The sequence below is a fragment of the Phocoena sinus genome, chromosome 1 (genome assembly GCF_008692025.1).
Source record: "Phocoena sinus isolate mPhoSin1 chromosome 1, mPhoSin1.pri, whole genome shotgun sequence".
In the NCBI taxonomy this organism is placed as follows: domain Eukaryota; kingdom Metazoa; phylum Chordata; class Mammalia; order Artiodactyla; family Phocoenidae; genus Phocoena; species Phocoena sinus.
The window spans coordinates 8,584,207-8,606,226 of NC_045763.1; the positions used below are offsets into that span (position 1 = coordinate 8,584,207).

Below are 22,020 nucleotides of genomic sequence, written 5' to 3' on the forward strand. Positions count from 1 at the left end.
AACTATTTGGCAGAGATTTGTTTTTAAAGTCTATTTGATCATCTAAATGCATTCATTCTAAAAAATTTTTTGAACCAGTTGAATAAAAATTTTTGTTGCCACCACAGTTTAGTGTCTGGAGTCTTACTGGAAAAACAGTTTGTTTTTTTTTTTGTTTTTTTTTTTAACGTGACAAAGATGCTGGAGAGTTACCTTTAAAAAGTGAGTCTCAAGAAGTTGCACTTCATATGCACAAGAGAAGTTAGTCAAAACTCACAATGAATTTCTACATATAATGGTAACTGTTTGGCTAGAATGAAAAAGTTTGTTAAATGTTAAGTACTAAAGCTTTTTAGGGAGGAATGGCCAACTAAGTGAAATGAGATTTTTAAGGTTAAGTCAGAGCTTAAATGCTGTCCTTAGGAAAAAGATGTTGAGTACTTAGTAATTCAGAAGATGTATGTGATAATTAGAATAATTTTTTGTTGTTGAATACTAGGAGAGTAACCCTTAACTGTGTATTTAAGTTCTGTACTTAGCTGTTGTACGATCTGTAATCTATTTTTAAATGTGCCCAAGTATTCCACGTTCGTGGTAAGAAGGAAAAAAACACTACAGATTGATTTATCAATAATACCGCCACTTATTTTTAATGTTGTATTTCATCTCATGGAAATGCCACATTTGATTCAACTGTCTTCTGAATTTGAAAATAAAAAATACTTAGGTTATTTCCAAGTGCTAGGAACATCCTCACAGCTAAATTAAAATCTTAGCATTGGAATTACCAGGTCAAAGACTGTGCATGCTTTTAAGACTTGTGAAATAGATTTGCCAAATTGTCCTTCAGAAAATTCGTCGCCTTTGACAGTGTGAACTGGTGCTGTTCCATGCTCTTCTTTTCTGCCAGTTTGAGAAGTGAAAAATTATAGCATCGCTTTTAACATGGAAATCAGTCTATACCTAGGCCAAAGTATTGATATTTCCAATTTATCTACCCAAGAAAAACATGATTCAAAGTAATTCCTGAACCAATACTGCTGCTATAATATGTAACGCTCTCAGAGAACAGTAAGAACAAGTACAAAAACTGGAGAAAAACAGTTAAAGAACATGAACAGGCAATTTCCAGAAATGCAAATGGCCAGTACAAAAAGACACTGGACTTTTGTAAGTCAGTCCAAATTTAACCAGTGAGTTTCTGTTGGATTGGCAACGGTGAATATCACTACAATGGTTTATGTCCCCTTCAATCAGAGAGTAAGTGGTGGAAAAGTGGCAAGTGGAGAAGTGCCTGAAAGGCACACCTCACCTGTAGTTTGGTTTGGTTTTGAGGTGGAACAGCAACTGTCGTGTTAATGTTTCTCAGGTCAGTTTGCTGCCGAGGTCTTTTACAGGTATTTTTTAGAACAAAGAATCATGTACTCACTGGAGACACACAAGTTAAAAACTATTAATTATGTTCTTGATCCAGGGAATATAGTTAATGACTTTTGTGTAGACCCCATACTGATCTGCTTCCCCACAATTGATGGAACCCCAGGACACTATTCCTCCCACAAACCATTTCTGTGTCTCATTATGTAGAAACACTAATGCCCCGCCACTGTCGCCTTTACAGCTGTCCTTGCCCCCACTTTCTAAACCAGCACAAAGCATGTTGTCAGTTACCCTTCCCCCCGGATAGGACTTCCTTGCATATGCCGCAGTACAGTTTTGATGGTCAACAACTGGTATGTCAACAAACATTAGATTTCTGGCAAGAAAACCCCTCTGGGTTAATCCCCATCCAGATGCAGTTCCAATATCATTGGTTCTCATGAAGCAGTCAGCTTCTTTTCTTGGCAAACAAACAGGCATGATGTTGCTATTTAATACAACTTTGTTCTTCAGTTTAATCAATGCTATGTCGTTATCGTAACCAGCATTATGAGTGTAACGTTCATGTATAAAAATGGCCTCGGCCCGGGCTTGTGTATAATGAGGTGACAGTCTCTTCAGGACACCCATTCTAATGTCTAGGGAGGAGGCGTCTTCTCTTTGCTCATATACAGCATGAGCAGCTGTTAGGATCCAGTTGTCATATAGAAGTGCACCTGCTGCTATAGTTTTACCTAATAACAGGGCTTGCCAAGGAAAATCGCCAAGCTTTGCATTTTGTCCTCCATATATACGACCTTCTGTGGTACGGGTGGATATTCCACAAACTGCGGGAAAAAAGATGTATAGAGCCTTTATAGAAACCCGATGGTGTTTTTTCTCCAATTATTACCACTTTGGAGTTGTGTATATGTAATGTCAACCAAAAATTGCATCACATAATTTGGTGGGTGTCCACCTATACAGGCAAGTGAGACCTTAAAACACTATTCAAAGACCTGATAAAACCATTTGGTATTTTTTAGCTCCGCAGAAAATGAGGTGAGTGAAAATTAACTTTTAGAAACTGATTTGTTTTGGTAAAATAATTTGGTCTCGCAATTGGGAAAATATTTAATAGGGCAAACAGGAATTGTCTGAGCTGATGTGCGTAGGAAATGAAAAATAACCTTTTCATTGCTTCTGTTTTCCTACTTGTAAAATGGGGTATTTACCATGTAGTTCTGGGAAAGCAGAAACTAAGGTCACTATCATAGGATTTACAGAATTACTTTCACCTTTGTACATTAAAATGTTTTTAAAAATTAGAATGTTGCAGTTGTAGCCAGGAACCTTCAGGTTCAGAAATTATTTTGGGTCTAGTTGTTTCTTCCAAACACTAAACTTTATTATGTATTGCTAACTAAATATGCTCATAAATGTAGCAAATATGTTTCCTGTTATGGCAGAATGCTCTTATTAAAGCTTACAAACATTGTTGTCAGCTAAGATGCAGGTTTTTTAAAAAGACTAAGTCAAATAACACAGGGGTGATGAGTATATTATTACCTTTCTGATTTTTTTTTTAAGCACTCAACTATATCTTCAGAGCAGATTCTGGTAAAACTTTTTTTAAGTACTGTTAAAAGGCAAATTGCATTAATGTTTAAAAACTAGATGTCATTGAAAACAATTGCTTAGGGAAATAATGAGGTTATTAGCTTTGGGTTTTAATAGCATTTTTAAAGAGAAGAAATCATGTTTATAAATGTATAAATGGTTCAAGATAATTTTAAAAATCATTTAATTTTTTATGCTTGCCTAGTTGTAAAGGTCAAAAATAATCAAATGACTGATACAGTCAGCACCAACAACCTCTCCATATGGAAGGGGTAATGAGAACATACTATTTGGAAATAATAAGTTGGTGTAAGAGCCAAGTGCTGAAGTTACATTTCTGCCTACACAGCTGAAGCACTACTTACTGTCTGCTACCCAGTTCTACTTTCCATCAGTTATGAATCTTGTGTATAAATGTATCCATTACCAGGCTCACAGACGGGGGGTGATTTTTCTCCTTTGGAGCTCGTCCAGAATCCATCGGCCTCACACACATATTTACCTGCAAATCATTGAAAGAGCAAAAATGTTTAACTGCATGTGAAAAGGTGGTTGTTATTTGCTTGAATACCCCCCTTGAAAAATGTAGATTCTTGAGCATCAGGGGGAAATAGAGGTGTCTGAATAACCATTTTACATGATTTCATAAACAGGAGGTCTCTGCATTCCATGTATGCTTGCAAAGTGGAAACCTTTTAGATGTGTAACTTGAATATGTATCAAGATCTTAAGTGCTTAATGATAAGGTTTTGACTTGTTAAATTAAACCATTTGGAATATATTGTGTGTTTGTAGTAGTCATTTACTAGATAAGATCTGTTTTCAGATTCTTGCAAATTGACATTAAAGTCACTTCAGCTATATTTCACTTCGCAGGTGGAAGAAGTGCCTTTTAATCTTTTGTCTAGCCTTAGCCAAAAATGTTGGATAAGTTTATTTTCAGATCATGAGGGCTTAGGTTCCAAATATCACCCACCCCCAACTTTGAACAGTTTGCTTACCATCATCTGTTCTCATTGTGTAGAACTCATTACAGCGATATTGAACCACAGCTTTATATATGGTCACCTCGGCACCCGTTATATAGTCCACTTGGCCACTGGGTAGGTCATCAGGAGGGCCACAGTCAACAACTAATAAACACAGGAGAGGGAAGTCAGTTTGCACTTTGAATCCTAACATTAAAACGATGTGGAGACTGATAGGTGGTTGTGCTGTGTGTTGTTATAACTTGAAGTCATATTCAAGATGGACATCATTTCATCTCTGAAAATGGAGAGAATCACCTTAGTGTGATTTTAAAGCATCACTCTCATCTCTTCCTAACTAAATGGCTAGGTTGAAATGAAGGCCCTAGGCAACGAGTTGTATGATGCCTTCCCTAAAGGAAGGGAATTTGAAACTACTTGGACTTCCTTAGCACTCACAAAAGAAAGAAAACAGCACAGCCTGCATATGCCTATACAGTCTGGTTTGATGTTAAATGGTACAATTTGGTTAGCCTTAAAAATAGAACAATACAAAGACCGAAGAATTTGTTCTTATGATCCTTTTCCTAAATTGACCTTTTTAGAAGACCTGGAAGTCATAATACCTTGAGTTTGGGTTAGAATTCACAACTGTTAGGACATTACTAATGTGGCATAACCAATTTGTGAGACAAAGTGATACCAGTCTAAAAGTCATAGTTTTGTGCACAGACATCTAAAAATTGTTGATGTATTTCTGTGGATTTTAAAAGATAAATCGTTTTTAGCAACTTAATAGCAGTGTGTCTGGCTTTGTGTCAAGTGCGTTGTCTACGTTGCCTTAATTCTCCACAGATGAGATGCCCGTAACTACCCAGTGAAAAGTGGCAGAATCAGAGCTCAAACCCATACCTTAGTCCAACAGTCCTTCGGTGCCGGCTCTTTACTGGTTTTTAAACTAGAAGAATTGGTAGTAAAGAATTGGTAGTCTCACGGGAATATACATTTTGAAATAAAAATATTCCCCTAGGAATTTTGTAGAAACCCTTGCAAAAAAATACGTCAAAGTAGGGACTTCCCTGCTGGCGCAGTGGTTAGGAGTCCACCTGCCAATGCAGGGGACGCGGGTTTGAGCCCTGGTCCGGGAGGATCCCCACATGCCACGGAGCAAGTAGGCCCGTGTGCCACAACTACTGGGCCTGCACTCTGGAGAATGCGAGCCACAACTACTGAGCCCACGTGCCACAACTACTGAGGCCTACACGCCTGGAGCCTGTGCTTTGCAACGGGAGAGGCCACTGCAGTGAGGGGACAGCGTGCCGCGGCGGCGAGTAGCCCCTGCTCAGTGCAACTAGAGGAAGCCTGCGCAAAACAACGAAGACCCAATGCAGCCAAAAACTAAATTATTTTTTAAAAATATGTGAAAGTATACGTCCAGAGGTGTTAACTATGGCAGCGTATGTAATAGTAAAAAACTGGAAACAATAGAAATCACATGAAATAAAAAGCATAGGTCCTCTGATTCAATACTATGCAGTCATTAAAAAGAAGGAGCAGCTCTATGAGTGATTGGATTGTTGTGGAAAGATAACCCAACAATGTTGGGGGGAAGAGTACATTGCAGTCAGATTTAGTTCAAAAGTAAGTAATAGTGAGCTATGTTAGTATAAATAGTATAGGAAATAAAGAGTATGAAGGAATGGACCCCAGTGTCTTACAGGTAGTTTGAGGATTTGGGCAAGAGAGGCTTTCACTGTATATTTTTGTGAATTTATATGGTTTTTCCATTTAACACGTATCATAATTTTAAAAATATTAAAAATAAGGTATGTGATTCTTAGTTCACAAAATGGTAGTGAACACCGTTATCCCAGTTTGATGCGTATATGCCCCTACAGACAGTAGCCTATACATGTTTACATGTGTGATATATGTAATTGGAGGGCTGTGCACCAAAATAACGAGTGATTATGCTCTGATACGGCGGGATTATGAATATTATAATGTTTGTAATTTTCTCTATTTCCCATCTTTTATGAGTATTTTATACTTAGAAAAATATTTTTAAATACCATACTTTTCTGAAGCAAATACTTTTCCTAGTAGCTTGGTCCTGTTTTAACCTCTTAAAAGTGCTCTGAGAGACTGAGGATGAGAAGCAAATTTGGAATTCAAGCCCTGATAAATCATTTTTTAAAAAGACCAGAAGCAGCAGTAGTAGCAGAAGCAGCTACAGGTGTTGTGGTCACACATACGTACTGCTGCACTCCGGCATCGGTTGGTCCCAAGATCCATCTGTCTGACAGACTGCAACAAATGATTTCAGGGGCCAATAACCCTAAAGAGGAATTGAGAAAATATTAATTTCCTTGTTTATATCATGAAACCACTCCCCAAAGCTCTGCTCCCACGATAGTTCTTCTTCGAGTGTTTCAAGAGATGCTCCCAAGGGGGTGATGCACCCACATGACTGGACACGCAGCCCAACTGCCTTGATACATGTGTGTACTTGTTGGTGATGTCACCTATGTGTGTATCTCAGTTTTAAAGATGTTGACCTCTGCAGCAGTTTATATTTTCTGCTTTCCACTTAATCCAAGAATACATCAGATTTCTCACAAGTTCCTGCTGGTGTTCCACCATTTCTTTATGTAAAGTGCCAAAGGGTGACAGTCAAAAGTTTGGGGAAGATCAGCCTGATCAGACATGGAGTGAATGTGTCTGGATTTTTCTAGCCTGTGGCTATTAACTGGAGGAAAGTTATTTAAAATATCAATATTTCCAGAAGCTTCGCATGTGTGTCCTCAATCACTTTCCGTTGCTAATATTTAGCGGGACATTTTTGACTGACTTAAATATTTTTCTAAAACCAGACTTTAAAATGAAAGAAGGTGGCTTTGACTGAAGCTTTATGCTTCGAAGGAGAGCAGGATGACTTCTTTTTTCCTCAGAAACTGAACAGGCTTGGGTCCAAGTTGCTGTGGAAAGAGCCCGCCGAGAAGTTTACAAGTTGAACAAAGTGTCTCACTTTTTTGGGGTCGGGGGCAGTTGTCCCTCCACAGAACTGGTTGCATAACCAGCTATCTTTTCAGTGTTATTGCTTTTTACCACTGGGATTCAGTGACATTTTGAAGAACATAAAGAGGACATGTGAATCTCTAACCTGTGCCCCTAAAGCAACTCACTAAGCATTTTTTGAAATTATCCTCCTTCTCCCTTAACAGTGGTCACTATTTATAACTTTGCAGAATATACTGTTTCCAAGGGCCATTTAATTTTTTTGTGGGCCCAGGAGTTGTTTCATGTAAAGGTCATTTGACCAGGAGGAACTTGATTTAATGCAAGGTGATAACACAGAGCACATGACAAACATTTCAGCTGCTTTACCAAGAGCTGCTGTAATGTGTGTGAACAGAGAAAAGGTGTTCATTTTAATCGCCAGCTTTCCAAAAAAAAAAAAAAAAGAAAAGAAAAAGCTTTTTTAAAAAGCGGAGTTCTGGGTTTCCCTGGTGGCGCAGTGGTTGAGAATCCGCCTGCCAGTGCAGGGGACACGGGTTTGAGCCCTGGTCCGGGAAGATCCCACATGCCGCGGAGCAACTGGGCCCGTGGGCCACAGCTACTGAGCCTGTGCTCTAGAGCCCACGAGCCATAACTACTGAGCCTGCATGCCACAACTACTGGATCCCGCGCACCTGGTGCCCATGCTCTACAACAAGAGAAGCCACCGAAACAACAAAGAGTAGCGCCCCCCTCGCCGCAACTAGAGAAAGCCCATGCACAGCAACAAAGACCCAACGCAGCCAAAAATAATAAATTTTTAAAAAATTTTAAAAAGCGGAGTTCCTAAGAATAGAAAATTCTCTGTAGCCGTTTCTCTTAGCAAATGTATCATTTCTTTGAATTTTATTGTTTAATCATAGGCAAAGTAAACCACCATGCTGACAACAGCTGTTTCCCCATTTTCCTTTCACATATTTGCTGATATAAATATGTATTCATTCAAAAACCGTCATGATTGTGGTGCACTTAAACAGCTTTGTATTAACTTACTTGCAGAAGTTCGTAGCCCGACTCGCAGAAGACAAAGAAGCGGTCCTTCATGATGTATGTGGCCTGCACAGGGGAGATGTGGCCGTTAGGTGGTGCCGTCGGGTCAGGGCAGGGCTGAGCTGTGCAAGGAAACCAGATGTCGGGGGTTTAGCTGGCTCTATAGCAGCAAGTCTGAATTTAGCAATTAGAAGTTCCTGGTTTATAAATGAAACAACGTGTAAAGAGAGCTTGCCACAGTGGGGTAGAGTTCTTAAGATTTAAAACCAAAGGCAAGATTAAACTCTCGGCTGCCTAGCGTACAAATTAAGATTTGTCTCCTGGCCTGGGCTTCAGCCAAAGTGATGAAAAGAAAGCCGGGCACGTGGTAAGGGAGCAAGGTCACGGCAAAGGGAGCATCTGCTCCATGCCAGGGGCCTCACACACACTGCTGAAAACCGGGGGAGTGTGTAACTTGGGGGGGGGGAAAGAGCTGGACAGCATGGGTTAAAATCACAGGAAAGCCTCAGTTTCCTCATCTGTAAGCTGAGAGTGATGAGAACGTTTGCTCGGCTTCTAGGGCTGTTGCGAGGACCAAATGTGAAGCACAGAGGAAATCGCTTTGCTAATAAGTGCTGGGCAACAGGGGGTTGCAGCCAGCGAATCCTCACAGCAGCCCCTGTGGCTCAGAGAGGCACTCAGGAAGCCTCGTACGTCCCTTGTGAGCACATACCCACGGGGCTCACGGCTGGCTTCCACTTTGGCCCCCAAACCCTGGCCTGTTGTCACCCCAAGCCTTCAGCCAGTCCCCCATGGCTGCCCATCCCCCAAGGCCACCGCTCAGCCCATGCAGGTCATTTGCCCAGTCCCCTGCTTCGTCCAGCAGCTGACCCCTGTGTCCTGCAGTGACTCTCAGTCCCAAGCAGGCCCCAGGGTCTCCCCTCTTGGAACCAATCTCCAGGGATGTTCCAGGTGGCCCTGTCGGGGCCCAGGGCTTCCCGAGGCCACCTCATACCCAGGCCAGGGCCCTGCTGGCATTTCCCTTCACACACACCTCCAGGCTCTGTCCTGGCCCCTTCTCACCCACCAGCCTGGCAAGCCTGACTCTTCCCTCTGACTCACTCTGAAACCAGTGCTTCCGTTTTATTACTTCGACCCACAGGAAAACAAAAGGCTTTTTAAATATGAACAAGAGGCAAATGAAATGTTCCCAAAGTGCTAGTCTCTTCCCTACTGACCCGTCTCTCACCCTTTCCCACAGAGCTGGCCCAAAGGTTAATATCTTTCCTCATTCAATCTCATTTTTAAAATTACTCAACACCTCCTCCATGCTCACTCGGCGTCTTCTGCGTTAGCCCACTAATCCCCACCTTTCCAAGGAGATTTGTCCTTCATTGGATAATTGGGACATTAAGTCTCAGAAAAGTTATGTTAAGAGGTTCAATGTCACATGGCCAGGAAACAGGATGCGTTACAGCCAACTGCCCAGCCAACCCGGGCAGTCTGACACCCAGCCTGTGCTCTGAGCACAGCTCGGGGCTTTGGGTGTTTTGCTTTGGAGCTTCTCCAGCTCAGTTACTCTGTCTTTCCAAAAACATCCTGAAAGACCTGTTGGCTGAGAGTGGTGAGAGGGACAGACACATCCAGAGGTCAGTGCCCGGAAGGTGGGGGGCTTGGACTCGTGTCTCAGGAGGTGGCACCAAGAACTACCGTCTACGTTTGAGGGTCTGTCACGAGGAAGAGGTGGTGGAGGAGGGTGTGAGAGGCGGAGTGCAGACTCCCTGTCCAAACCCTCCATGTCAGGCGGGAGCCCCCATCTCGGCCTACCCCATCACACCCTCTTACGGCTCACACCAAGAAAGCTGGAGCCTCTGGGCTTTTGCACATACACTTCCCTTGCACTTGGAACACCCTTCCACCTTCCTCTAATACCTACCTGTCCTTTCAATCCAATCTCGTATGTTTCGTGTCCCGGGCCCCTTTTGTTAGCACCCGGCCCCTGCCTGGGCCAGGTCCCTCCTCTGGACTCTCACTGTGTCTGGTGCTCGGCTGTGCTTGTCACAGGGCTGTGGTCATGTTGCTGTGACTAGACTGGACTGACAGCAGAAGTATTACGTATTCCCCACACAGGGCCCGGTGCACATCCATAAGATGGATGGATGGAAGGAGGGAAGGATGGACAGATGGATGTGTGTGAGGGGTGGCATGAACATGACTTGGCGTAAGGATTAGAGCTGTCCCGCGATGTCTGCGGGGCATTGGTTCCAGGAGCCCCGTGGATACCAAAATCTGCGGTTGCTCAAGTCCCTTATACAAAATGGCAGAGGGAACGCCCTGGCGGTCCAGTGGTTAGGACTCAGCGCTTTCACTGCCGAGGGCATGGGTTCAATCCCTGGTCGGAAAACTAACATCATCCCACAAGCTTCTGGGCCAAAAGAAAATAAAAAGGCAGAGTGTCAGCCATCTGTATCCACGGGCTCTACATCCACGGGTGTGGGAAGCCAACTGTATTTTGAGCTGATTATCTTATGAAACAGCAGACACAGGAGAGACTCTGAAAGCAGAATAGAAAGTACCCTTTTCTAAGGGAAATTTACGTTTACAGAGGAAATCTCCATTCGTAAGAGTGTCTCGAACTCTGTACCAGGAGTAGGATGACTAAATCACTAGAAACTCTTAACAAAGGAAAAGACAGAAAATTTTTTTTTACTAAAATTAAATTTCAAAAGCAATAAAAAGAAGACAGTCTTTAATCTGCATAACGAATCTTACTCTTGCTTACCATGCTTTTCCTGGTCACCTCCTCATAACTGGACTCGCCTGTACGCTTTCTCTCTTTTGTCTTTAGCTGAAGATGTTTAAGCCTGAATTCTAAGCTGCCTCTGAGACTCATTTTTCCCCTGGGTTATCTCCCACGTATGCACGAGATATCCATGTTCATAAACGTGTTTCTTTTTCTCTCGTTAATGTCTCTTGTTCCCAGCCAAGAATTTGGAAGGGCAGAGGGAAAATTATTATTTCCTCCCCTACAGATGGAAGGAAGGATGGTTGGATGGCTGGGTGAATGGAAGAGGGGAGGGTGAGAGGTAGGGAAGGAGAGAAGGATGGCTGTTTGGATGGGTAAATGGGTAGAAGGAGGGATGGTTGGATGGAGCGGTGAGCGAGTGGGTGGATGAATGGGGGGGTGGCACTTCCCATAGGGGACCCCTGCCTCACAGACGACCCCACTCAAACCTGGCCTGTCTTCTGATGGAGTTCAGGACACACTACCTCAAAATACGGCACCTTGGCATGTTGATGATTTTAAGCTGGGAGTTTGAGAAAATGGCAGAAGCAGGAAGGTCACTCTGATTCCCCGCCCCTCGCCCTTCTTCCCTGAAGCAGGTCATAAGACCCTCATGTGAGAGGTGTCTGCCCTACACCCAGAGGGAAGCCTTATCACCAAAGACAAAAGGATGCCAAGAACAATACCAACAGGCCTGGCTAAGTTCCCCACCCCGTTTTCCACCCTTTCTTCATATTCCTCAGCCTACCATACTCCACAGCAAACCTAGCACAAAAGTCCACAGGTCCAGCTGTCTCTCTGCGTCTTTATTTCCTTACAGAGGCTCCTGTACCACATAAAATGTACATGACATAAACATGTATGCTTTTTTTCCCTGTTAACCTGTCAGGTTGCTTTTCAGACCCAGCCAGGGACACTAAGAGGGTTAAGGAAAACTTTTCCCTCCCCTAACTTCCCAGGCCCGGCCAGGAAGAGTTCCATCCTATGTGGCTCCTTGATGCTTCTGGAAGAGCTCCCTGCCGAATCGGAGCCCCACCTGCCCTCACCTGTGCTGTTGTAGTGGATCTTCCAGCCCGTGTGGTCCCCCGACTGATCGGTGGCAAAGGTGATGGTCACAGTGTTGCTCTTGGTTTCAATACTGCGGGGCAACGTCTTCCCACAAAATGGGCCATATTCCTCCTTGTCTGTTTGAATCTGAAAGTGGAGAGGCCCCTGTCACCTCAGGACCTGCCGGGCCAGGGGGAGGCAGCGGCCAGGGGAACCAGACCTTCAGGGAGTCGTAGGGGCACTGGGTCTCAGGGTGCATCTCCACGTCAAAGGACTCCACGAAGTCCAGGGTGACACGGAACCCCTCCTCCAGGCGGATGCTGTAGGTGCAGCTGGAGAGTTTGGGGTATGGCTGAGGGTATCCAGGGCTGCTGAGCACCCCAGACCGGGCGGTGAAGACCTGGCCTGAGCACAGGGCTGGGGAGAGGGGAGAGGACAGGCGGGGTGAGCCAGGTGTCCACTGTCACACGCCAGCCCCAGAGGCATCTCCTGAGACTGAACGCCCCACCCAGTGGCTGAAGGGACAATTTAGGGAGGGATCTCTCTGGCTTCCAGGATTTAGCTGAAACAAGTGACCCTCGGAGGTACATTCTCCAGGGGCCCCACTCACAACCCCAGGGAGGATGGAGGCCCTAAGCTGAGGCTCCTGGTGTGGGGAACCCTGGGCCAGAGTCACAGTTCCAGGGGTGCGGGGAGGGAGCCATGTCAGGGCCTGCCTGGGGGAAAGGGGCACCAGAAGTGAAGGGGACTTTCCTGTTCCCAGGAATTTGGTGTGGGGAGGTGGCAGGAGAGGAGTCTTCCCTGGGTCCCCTCCAGGAACACTCAGGAAGGCCTCCCCTTGCCCACCTTCCCTGGGTCTAGGCTCTGCCCTGGGGGGCAATTGAGGGCAGTTCAAGTCCACACTGATCATAAGTGAGTGTGGTACCCACTTTCCCCGTTGAAACAGCTGATTCTGCCTTTGCAGAGGGAATGTCTGTTGGCATCACTCGTAGGAGGGTTCTAACCCTGCATCCCCCAGGTGGCAGAGGTGGGGACACAGGCATTCCAGGAAGTGAGGAGTCCCAGCACTGCCTTTCTTCTTCCACGTGGCTGCTCCCCATGGGACAGAGGGAGTCACCCCTGGATGTGGGGGACCAACCAGACTGCCCATCAGTGAATCGATACCTCCTTGGGCCTCTCTGCTCGGGGTCAGACTCCCGCAGCCCAGCACACCCAGGACCTGAGGTATCCTCTGAACAGGAGATGGACCCCAGGATGCTCTGAGCTCAGTCCTTGGGTTCCTGGTGGGGGAGTAGCAAGAGCTCGGTTCCCCTGTGCGAGCCCCCTGCCCCTCTCTGGGCCTCATCAAAACGAGGGTGAGGACAGAGCAAGCCCCTCTGGCAAAGGAGCCTGTGGCCCCATAGAGGCGGCTCCCACCAACTAGGGCCCGTCGGGCTAAGGTGAGGGTGGGAAGGAAGGGGGTCCAGAGTGCACACTGCTGTCCTCCCCTCACCCTTCCCCCCCCAGAGACACGCAGCAGGTGGAGGTGGAGCCGAGTTTATTGTTAGGTCCGTGGGCGGGGTCAATGGGGGCTGCAGGCTGCAGCGGTCTTGCCCGAGCCAGACCAGAGCCGGAGCCGGAGCCGGAGGGCAGGCTACAGGCTCCTCTCTGGAAGAGAGAACAGAGACGGGGAGAGACACAGGGAAGGGCACTGAGCCGGGGAGCGGGCTCAGCACCAAGGGTGGGGGCTGCTCGCTCCCAGAGCGCCAGCTGGTTTTCTGTCCAGGCCCCCAGCAGGGGCGCAGAGGGGAGTCCGGGCCGTGGAGGCCAAAGGGGTTGGCCTGCTGGGGGCTGAACCGGCAGCTTTGAGCTGAAGTTTCATGGAGGGAAGCTTGTGTGAGGCAGGCCTAGGGCCCCCACTCCTTCATCCTGAAGTCCCCCAAGGAGGATGAGTCCTGATTGGCCAGGTACACAGTGAGGGGCGACCACAAGCTCACCAAGTGAATGAGCTGAGGAGGAGTGAGAGTGAGCCAAGGACAGGGTGGAGGCAGGTGAGGAGCTGGAGAACGTGGATGGATGAGCGCTTAGGTGGGGGGATGGGTGGATGGATGGGTGGGGGATGGGTGGGGGATGGGTGGGGGATGGTGGGGGGATGGTGGGGTGGGTGGATGGGTGGATGGATGGGTGGGTGGATGGGGGGATGGGAGGGTGGGTAGATGGATGGATGGATGGATGGATGGATGGATGGATGGGGATGGGTGGGTGGATGGGTGTATGGAGGGATGGATGGGTGGGGGGATGGGTGGGTGGATGGGTGGGTGGATGGATGGGTGGGGGATGGGTGGGGGATGGGTGGGGGATGGTGGGGGGATGGTGGGGTGGGTGGATGGGTGGATGGATGGGTGGGTGGATGGGGGGATGGGAGGGTGGGTAGATGGATGGATGGATGGATGGATGGATGGGGATGGGTGGGTGGACGGGTGTATGGAGGGATGGAGGGGTGGGGGGATGGGTGGGTGGGGGGATGGGTGGGGGATGGGTGGGGGATGGTGGGGGGATGGTGGGGTGGGTGGATGGGTGGATGGATGGGTGGGTGGATGGGTGGATGGGTGGGTGGGTAGATGGATGGATGGATGGATGGATGGATGGATGGGGATGGGTGGGTGGACGGGTGTATGGAGGGATGGATGGGTGGGGGGATGGGTGGGTGGATGGGTGGGGGGATGGGTGGGGGATGGGTGGGGGATGGGTGGGGGATGGTGGGGGGATGGTGGGGTGGGTGGATGGGTGGATGGATGGGTGGGTGGATGGGGGGATGGGAGGGTGGGTAGATGGATGGATGGATGGATGGATGGATGGATGGATGGGGATGGGTGGGTGGACGGGTGTATGGAGGGATGGATGGGTGGGGGGATGGGTGGGTGGATGGGTGGGGGGATGGGTGGGGGATGGGTGGGGGGATGGGTGGGGGATGGGTGGGGGGATGGGTGGGGGATGGTGGGGGGATGGTGGGGTGGGTGGATGGGTGGATGGATGGGTGGGTGGATGGGGGGATGGGAGGGTGGGTAGATGGATGGATGGATGGATGGATGGATGGTTGGATGGGGATGGGTGGGTGGACGGGTGTATGGAGGGATGGATGGGTGGGGGGATGGGTGGGTGGATGGGTGGGGGGATGGGTGGGGGATGGGTGGGGGGATGGGTGGGGGATGGGTGGGGGGATGGGTGGGGGATGGTGGGGGGATGGTGGGGTGGGTGGATGGGTGGATGGATGGGTGGGTGGATGGGGGGATGGGTGGGTGGGTAGATGGATGGATGGATGGATGGATGGATGGATGGGGATGGGTGGGTGGATGGGTGTATGGAGGGATGGATGGGTGGGGGGATGGGTGGGTGGATGGGTGGGGGGATGGGTGGGGGATGGGTGGGGAGATGGGTGGGGGATGGTGGGGGGATGGTGGGGTGGGTGGATGGGTGGATGGATGGGTGGGTGGATGGGGGGATGGGAGGGTGGGTAGATGGATGGATGGATGGATGGATGGATGGATGGGGATGGGTGGGTGGACGGGTGTATGGAGGGATGGATGGGTGGGGGGATGGGTGGGTGGATGGGTGGGGGGATGGGTGGGGGATGGGTGGGGGGATGGGTGGGGGATGGGTGGGGGGATGGGTGGGGGATGGTGGGGGGATGGTGGGGTGGGTGGATGGGTGGATGGATGGGTGGGTGGATGGGGGGATGGGTGGGTGGATGGATGGATGGATGGATGGATGGATGGATGGATGGGGATGGGTGGGTGGACGGGTGGATGGAGGGATGGATGGGTGGGGGGATGGGTGGGTGGGGGGATGGGTGGGGGATGGGTGGGGGATGGTGGGGGGATGGTGGGGTGGGTGGATGGGTGGATGGATGGGTGGGTGGATGGGGGGATGGGTGGGTGGGTAGATGGATGGATGGATGGATGGATGGATGGATGGGGATGGGTGGGTGGACGGGTGTATGGAGGGATGGATGGGTGGGGGGATGGGTGGGTGGATGGGTGGGGGGATGGGTGGGGGATGGGTGGGGGGATGGGTGGGGGATGGTGGGGGGATGGTGGGGTGGGTGGATGGGTGGATGGATGGGTGGGTGGATGGGGGGATGGGAGGGTGGGTAGATGGATGGATGGATGGATGGATGGATGGATGGGGATGGGTGGGTGGACGGGTGTATGGAGGGATGGATGGGTGGGGGGATGGGTGGGTGGATGGGTGGGGGGATGGGTGGGTGGATGGGTGGGGGGATGGGTGGGGGATGGTGGGGGGATGGTGGGGTGGGTGGATGGGTGGATGGATGGGTGGGTGGATGGGGGGATGGGAGGGTGGGTAGATGGATGGATGGATGGATGGATGGATGGATGGGGATGGGTGGGTGGACGGGTGTATGGAGGGATGGATGGGTGGGGGGATGGGTGGGTGGATGGGTGGGGGGATGGGTGGGGGATGGGTGGGGGGATGGGTGGGGGGGGGGTGGGGGGATGGGTGGGGGAGGGTGGGGGGATGGTGGGGTGGGTGGATGGGTGGATGGATGGGTGGGTGGATGGGGGGATGGGTGGGTGGGTAGATGGATGGATGGATGGATGGATGGATGGATGGGGATGGGTGGGTGGGTGGATGGGTGGGTGGATGGATGGATGGATGGGTGGGCAGTGGGTGGGTGGATGGGTGGGAGGGTGGGTGTGTGGGTGGATGGGTGGGAGGGTGGGTGTGTGGGTGGATGGATGGGAAGATGGATGGATGGGTAGATGGATGGATGGTGAGAGGGGACAGAAGATCTGAAAAGGAGCCGTCACCCAGGAGAAGTGTCTAGTGGACCAAGGCCAGTGGGCTCTCCAGTCGCCCGGGCAGAGCAGCTATGGCCTTGAGAAGCCAGCTGTGTCTTGGGGCAGGGTGGGGGCGGGCTGGGCACAGGGTCCCCCTCCAGCTGCAGCTCACCTGAGCAAGTGTGCTTGTTCCTGTGGAGAACATAGCCCATACGGCAGGAGCAGTAGAAGCCACCCAGGTGATTGTGGCAGTGGTGCTCGCAGGTGGGGGCCTCTCCTGGGGGCACCTGGCACTCGTCGATGTCTGGGGGAGGGACCGGCAGGCAGTCAGCGGGGAAGGAGATGGGACATCGCTGAGGCCTAGGCTCAGGTTTAGGGCCCCTCCAGTAACATGGCCTGACCTGAGAGGAGCCGCCTCTTGTCTGCAGGTGTCTCATGCCCAGCTGAGCGCTAGAGGCCCAGGGTCACTGCGACCTCCCTGCAGCACTTGGAGGGAGACCTAAATACCATCTTTTTTAAACCAATGACGGTTTAATGGTCCTGCTCGTGGTGACTAGGCTAGTGAAAGGAACGACCAGCACGGGAACCCAGTGGGTGGGCCTCTATATGGGTTTCACCAAATTCTTGCAGTCTCAGGATGAGCACAGAGAGGTTGAGCCACTTGCCCGAGGCCAAGAGCAAGTCCCTGCAGGAGCCAGAATCTGAAAGCAAGTGCCAGACTCGAAGCCCAGAGGCAGAGGCCGCGCTCAGGCCAGTGGCACCCGTTTCCACCTGTGAACAGGCTCACTTGGTCCTCGCATCACAGGGCCCGCGAGGACGTCCGGGCTCAGCACCTGGCACAGAAAGGGGCTCAGCCTAGAGCAGAGGTCCTGGCTGTTGCTGATATTTGCACTGTGATGATGATGTCAGACCAGGTGGGGACGCCCTCCTGCTGGTCTGGCAGGAGTCCAGCCTCAGGGAGGCGGGCGGAAGGGAGGGCTGGTCTGGCCCAAGACAGTCCCCCCGCACCAACCGGCCTTCTCTCAGCTCACCCTCTGCTGAGTAGAAGGCCTCGAAGCCCGCGAACGGCTTCTCGTTGGAGTAGTCGGAGCGGAAGGTGACGTCGAGGCTGGAGCCCGGCGAGTAGAAGGTGGCGTTGCCGGGCGCCCGCTCCGTGTCCGTGCTCTCTGACCCGCACAGCGTGGCCAGCACCGTGGTCCCGGCGCTCAGCTGTGGGGTTGCGGGTCACAGGGGGGAAGGCGAGACCCCGGGCCTCCCGGCCCTCCCTCCCGCGCTCCGAGGCCAGCCCCCGCCCCCGGGGGTCCCCGTGCCCCAGCCCGCCCTGCCGGCACCTTGACGAAGTCGTACTCGCAGAGGTAGGAGGGCTCCAGCTGGAAGTGAGTGAAGTAGAGGCGCAGGCGGTAGCCGGGGGGCGCCGTCAGGGCCCAGCGCTGCTCATGGTTGTTGGCATACGTGCCTGGGAAGCCAGGAGATGCCAGGCGCCCGAACACGGGCTTGGGCCACTGCGGGCCCGAGGACGTGGTGGCTGCCGAGCCCCACAGCAGACCCAGGGTGACCAGCAGCCTGAAGACAGCGCAGGGGAGGGGCGGTGAGGCCCAGTCTCACCCCTCACCCCCGCTGGGGAGACCCTGGGGGCTTCCACCCACCTCATGGTGCACTCGGCCAGGCCTGGTCTGGAGCCCCGGGGTGCCTCACCTTTGATCTGTTTGTCCAACGGCCGGCCCTGCCCCCAGCCGTCCTGCCCCTGGCATTCTGGGAACAGACCCCATGACTCCTGCCTGCCCAGACTTCCGGGCAGGCAGGACAGGATGCTCCAGGAGCCAGGGGGCTGAACCTGGATGACAGCCAGCTCCGGGGACAAATCCTGGCTCTGTCCCTCACCCTGAACCTCTGTGGTTCCCCCGCCGTGTGTGACTTCCGAGGTCGCCCAGGGTCTCTGTGACCATGACCTCGGCAGCGATGGCTTCTAGGCGGAGATGGGGGAGGCACACGCACACACACACACCTACCTTTGCCTCCTGAAACGCTACGATAAGAGAGAAGAGAAAAGTCTTAAAAACACGAGCCCACGACGATGGGGAATGTGGGAGAGGAGGCAGCATCAACATTTAGGAAGCTGGGGAAACAGATGGACAGGTGGAAACAGCTCTCCAGGAAGCAACTCTAAGTTGGCAGTGGAATCAGGAATTGGTGGCACCAGGTCCTTCTGGACGCATGTAAGAATCTTGCCAATCCCTATTTCCCATCCCCCGACCTCAGCAGAAACGTGGAGACTTATTCTTGGAGGGAGTATATGGAGAGTCCCAGGCCCAGCTGAGCATGGGAGGGGCAGACAGAAAACAGGGGCACTAAGCAGACAGACCAGCCTTCCTCTGACTCGACTCCTAGAACCTGGCAGCCACCAGGCTTCTCTCTTTTTCCTGGGAAGTGTTGACGAGTTCAGGAGGAAAGACCTAAAGACACTGACTTAAGGTTCTACAAGCAAATGGCTCAGCCGCCTCACCCACAGTGAAAGTCAGCTGACAAGCCCCCATCATGCACTCAGAGCTTCCAGTTAGCTTTTTAGTCCCCAGTCTTACACATGAGCAGAACATTCAAGGGTTACTGAGGAAAACCTCACACGTAAGGGAGAAAGACCAAAAACCTCAACCAACCAACAACAAAACAGTAAGAAGCAGTGAGAAGAAAATGTCCAAAACTAAAATGAAGCGATAATTAATATCTTCAAAGCAAAAAGAGAGGCTAGAACAAGAAGCAAGAACCATATGCTATTTAACAAGAGCATTCAGAGAACAAAAAACAGCTTGGGGAAATAAAAATATGACAGAAACAAAAAACTCAACAAGATGTTTGGAAGATAAGATTGAAGAAATCTTCCAGAAAAATAGAGTCAAAAAGAAATGAAAAAGCAGTAAAGTCCTATACAGTATGTCAAAGACTAAATAACAGGAATTCTAGAAAAAGACAACAAAGAAAACAGAGGAAATTATAAACAAAATAATGCAAGGAGATTTCCCAGAACTGAAAAGAATGCGAGTTTACCGATTGAAAATGTCCTCCAAGTGCCCAGAACAACAGATGAAAATAGAACTTTACGCCTGATATTTGCAAAACATCAGAGAGAAAAATTATGTTCTACAAACTTTGAGAGACAGAGAGAGAGGGGAGGAGAGTGAAAACAGAGCAGATCGCTTACAAAGGATCATGAAAAGAATGATTTTGGAGCTATCGAAATAACACTGGAAACTAGGAGTCAGCGTCCAGTGAGTCCCATATTGGGGTATTCACGCCCTCATGTGTAGTCCTCTCCCACACTGAGGAGGGCTTATGGATAGGGCATGACTGGAATGATGGTGTGTAATGTGTGGCTAGGCATACAAGACATCGCAGCGTCCACCTGGCTCTCTCTCTGATCACTCGCTCTGGGGGAAGCCAGCCGCCATGTGTGAGGACACTCAGTGTCCCTGTGGAGAGGTCCACATGGGGAGGAACTGAGGCCTCCTAACATCTGTCAGCGTAATCTGCTAGTCATGTGCCTGAGTCATCTTGGAAGCTGACCCCCCAGCTCTAGCGACAGCTTTACTGCAACTTCATGAATGACTCTAAACCGAACCGACCAGCTAAGTCACTCCCAAATTCCTGACCCACAGAAAAGACATGTTTATTGTTATTGTTTCAATCTGCTACATTTTGGGCTAATTTTAAACACAGGAATAGATGATAACAATGGAAAACAGCAAATCTCAAAATGTTGAAGGAAGAGAATTTCCAACATATTTCTATACTCAACCAAATTCTGTACCCATCAATTCAGCATGAAGATGGAATCAAGAGATTCATGCATGTCAGGTTATTTAAAACTTTCATCCCTTGTCCCCTTTCTCAGAAGGCTCCTCTAGGATATGCTTCACCAAAACGAGGGAGTAAACCAAGAAACAGGAAGATATGGGGTCCAAGAGACAAGAGTCCCGACAGGGTATCCCACTTGGGGTTGTCAGGAGGCTTGGAACAGATTCTTCAGAAAGATGAAAATGATAAGATACCGGTAGAGTCCAAAGATCCTCCAAAAAAATTTTTTTCCAGTAATTGTTTTTCCTAAATGAAAGTGTTATATACATTATGGTACAACTCATAATAAAGAAATGCATGGTATGTATATTAGTTTCTTATTACTGAACATTCCAATAAATATAATCATGAATTATAATTATAATGAGGCTATAGGTAAAATACTTAGAATCTCACAATAAGAAAAAAAAACCAAAACTGATTAGCATATTGACCAGAACCTCAGGAAGTGTTTCGAATCCAAACGTCTTAAGAGCTTTAGCGATTTGGTAAAAGTTTGGGGCTAAATTAGTGATAAATTTATTGAAAATTAAGAGAATGCAAAAACCCTCCAGGAAAAACAAGAAGCTGTGCCAGAGATAAAACGTTATCGTTTTCTCTGAGTCTCAGCTGAGAACGGCATTTGCCTAAGTTGTAACGGTGCAAACACTGATTGCGGAGCCAACCAAGGTTATCGGTTAATGCTTGAGAGTGTGGTGGGGCAGGGAAGCAAAGAGCTAAATCCTCACGTTCCCCAGTGGAAAATCAACAATTATGACGGAAACTGACAAATCGAGAAGTAGTGATACAAGCATATTGTTTAGAGGCATAAGCAAAATGCTCAGCTGGAAGAGGTAAACGTGGCTGCCTCCAGGGGGAAAAGCAGGTACAGCAGGGCTGCACTTTCTCTCCTAACAATCCGCATGGGAACTACTTGTATCCTTAAACCGGGGGCGGGGCGGGGGCGGGGGAAGCAGGGCTAATTTTTTTTTTAACTTTATTTTTTTATACAGCAGGTTCTTATTAGTTATCCATTTCATACATATTAGGGTATATATGTCAATCCCAATCTCCCAACTCATCCCCCCCGCTCCCAGCCACTTTCCCCCCTTGGTGTACATACGTTTGTTCTCTACATCTGTGGGCAGGGCTGATGTTAATACCTGAATTTCAGAACTCTAGATAGGATTGATTTTATTCTCCGTGCCACAGACTGGGCCTGTTCACGGCCCTCTTCCAGATTTCTGGAACTTTGGAGGACTCAGGTCACACCCCCACCGAATGCCTGCTTTTGCTTCTGCTTCTGTGGATCAGTCTGTGTTCAAATCACATCCACCCAGCTGTGGGGTTCAGTCCTCAACGCCCACCCTTTCCAGGTGGGCACATGCACGCAGATGCCACTAAAAGTTGGGGAAGTGGAGGGACTGACACTGCAGACACCTTCTAGTCCAGGTCAGGCATTCTTGCAGCTACTTCTGCAACCTGGGCCCTCTCTTCTTCCTCTGCCCTGAGAAGAAATCCTGATTTCCACCAGCTCAGTGAGAACGACGTGACACGTGCTCCTTAGTGAAGCCCTGTAACAGCTGAGGACCACTGCTCTCATTTTACAGACAGGGTGACCGAGTCAGGA

The 22,020-nt window shown here is 49.6% G+C and overlaps 1 protein-coding gene across 1 annotated transcript; it reads right to left on the reverse strand.

The window, feature by feature from the left end:
- Positions 1-97: 97 nt before the first annotated feature.
- Positions 98-18,218, reverse strand: MASP2 (mannan binding lectin serine peptidase 2). The gene is made up of 11 exons (XM_032642119.1): positions 18,209-18,218; positions 17,894-18,125; positions 17,594-17,771; positions 16,735-16,866; positions 12,005-12,201; positions 11,784-11,931; positions 7,977-8,095; positions 6,186-6,264; positions 3,960-4,091; positions 3,386-3,460; positions 98-2,186 (listed from the first exon to the last, which is right to left on the reverse strand). Exons 1-11 carry the CDS (start codon positions 18,211-18,213, stop codon positions 1,423-1,425), a joined length of 2,061 nt encoding a protein of 686 aa, XP_032498010.1. The 5' UTR covers positions 18,214-18,218; the 3' UTR covers positions 98-1,422.
- Positions 18,219-22,020: the final 3,802 nt, after the last annotated feature.

Bases quoted from the DNA above. Each gene is read 5' to 3' on its own strand.
- MASP2 (XM_032642119.1), bottom strand. The intron at 16,867-17,593 runs GTGAGCTGAGAG...TCCCTCCCCCAG, and splicing joins GGCCTTCTACTCAGCAGAGG to ACATCGACGAGTGCCAGGTG. The intron at 3,461-3,959 runs GTAAGCAAACTG...AATGATTTGCAG, and splicing joins CACAATGAGAACAGATGATG to GTAAATATGTGTGTGAGGCC.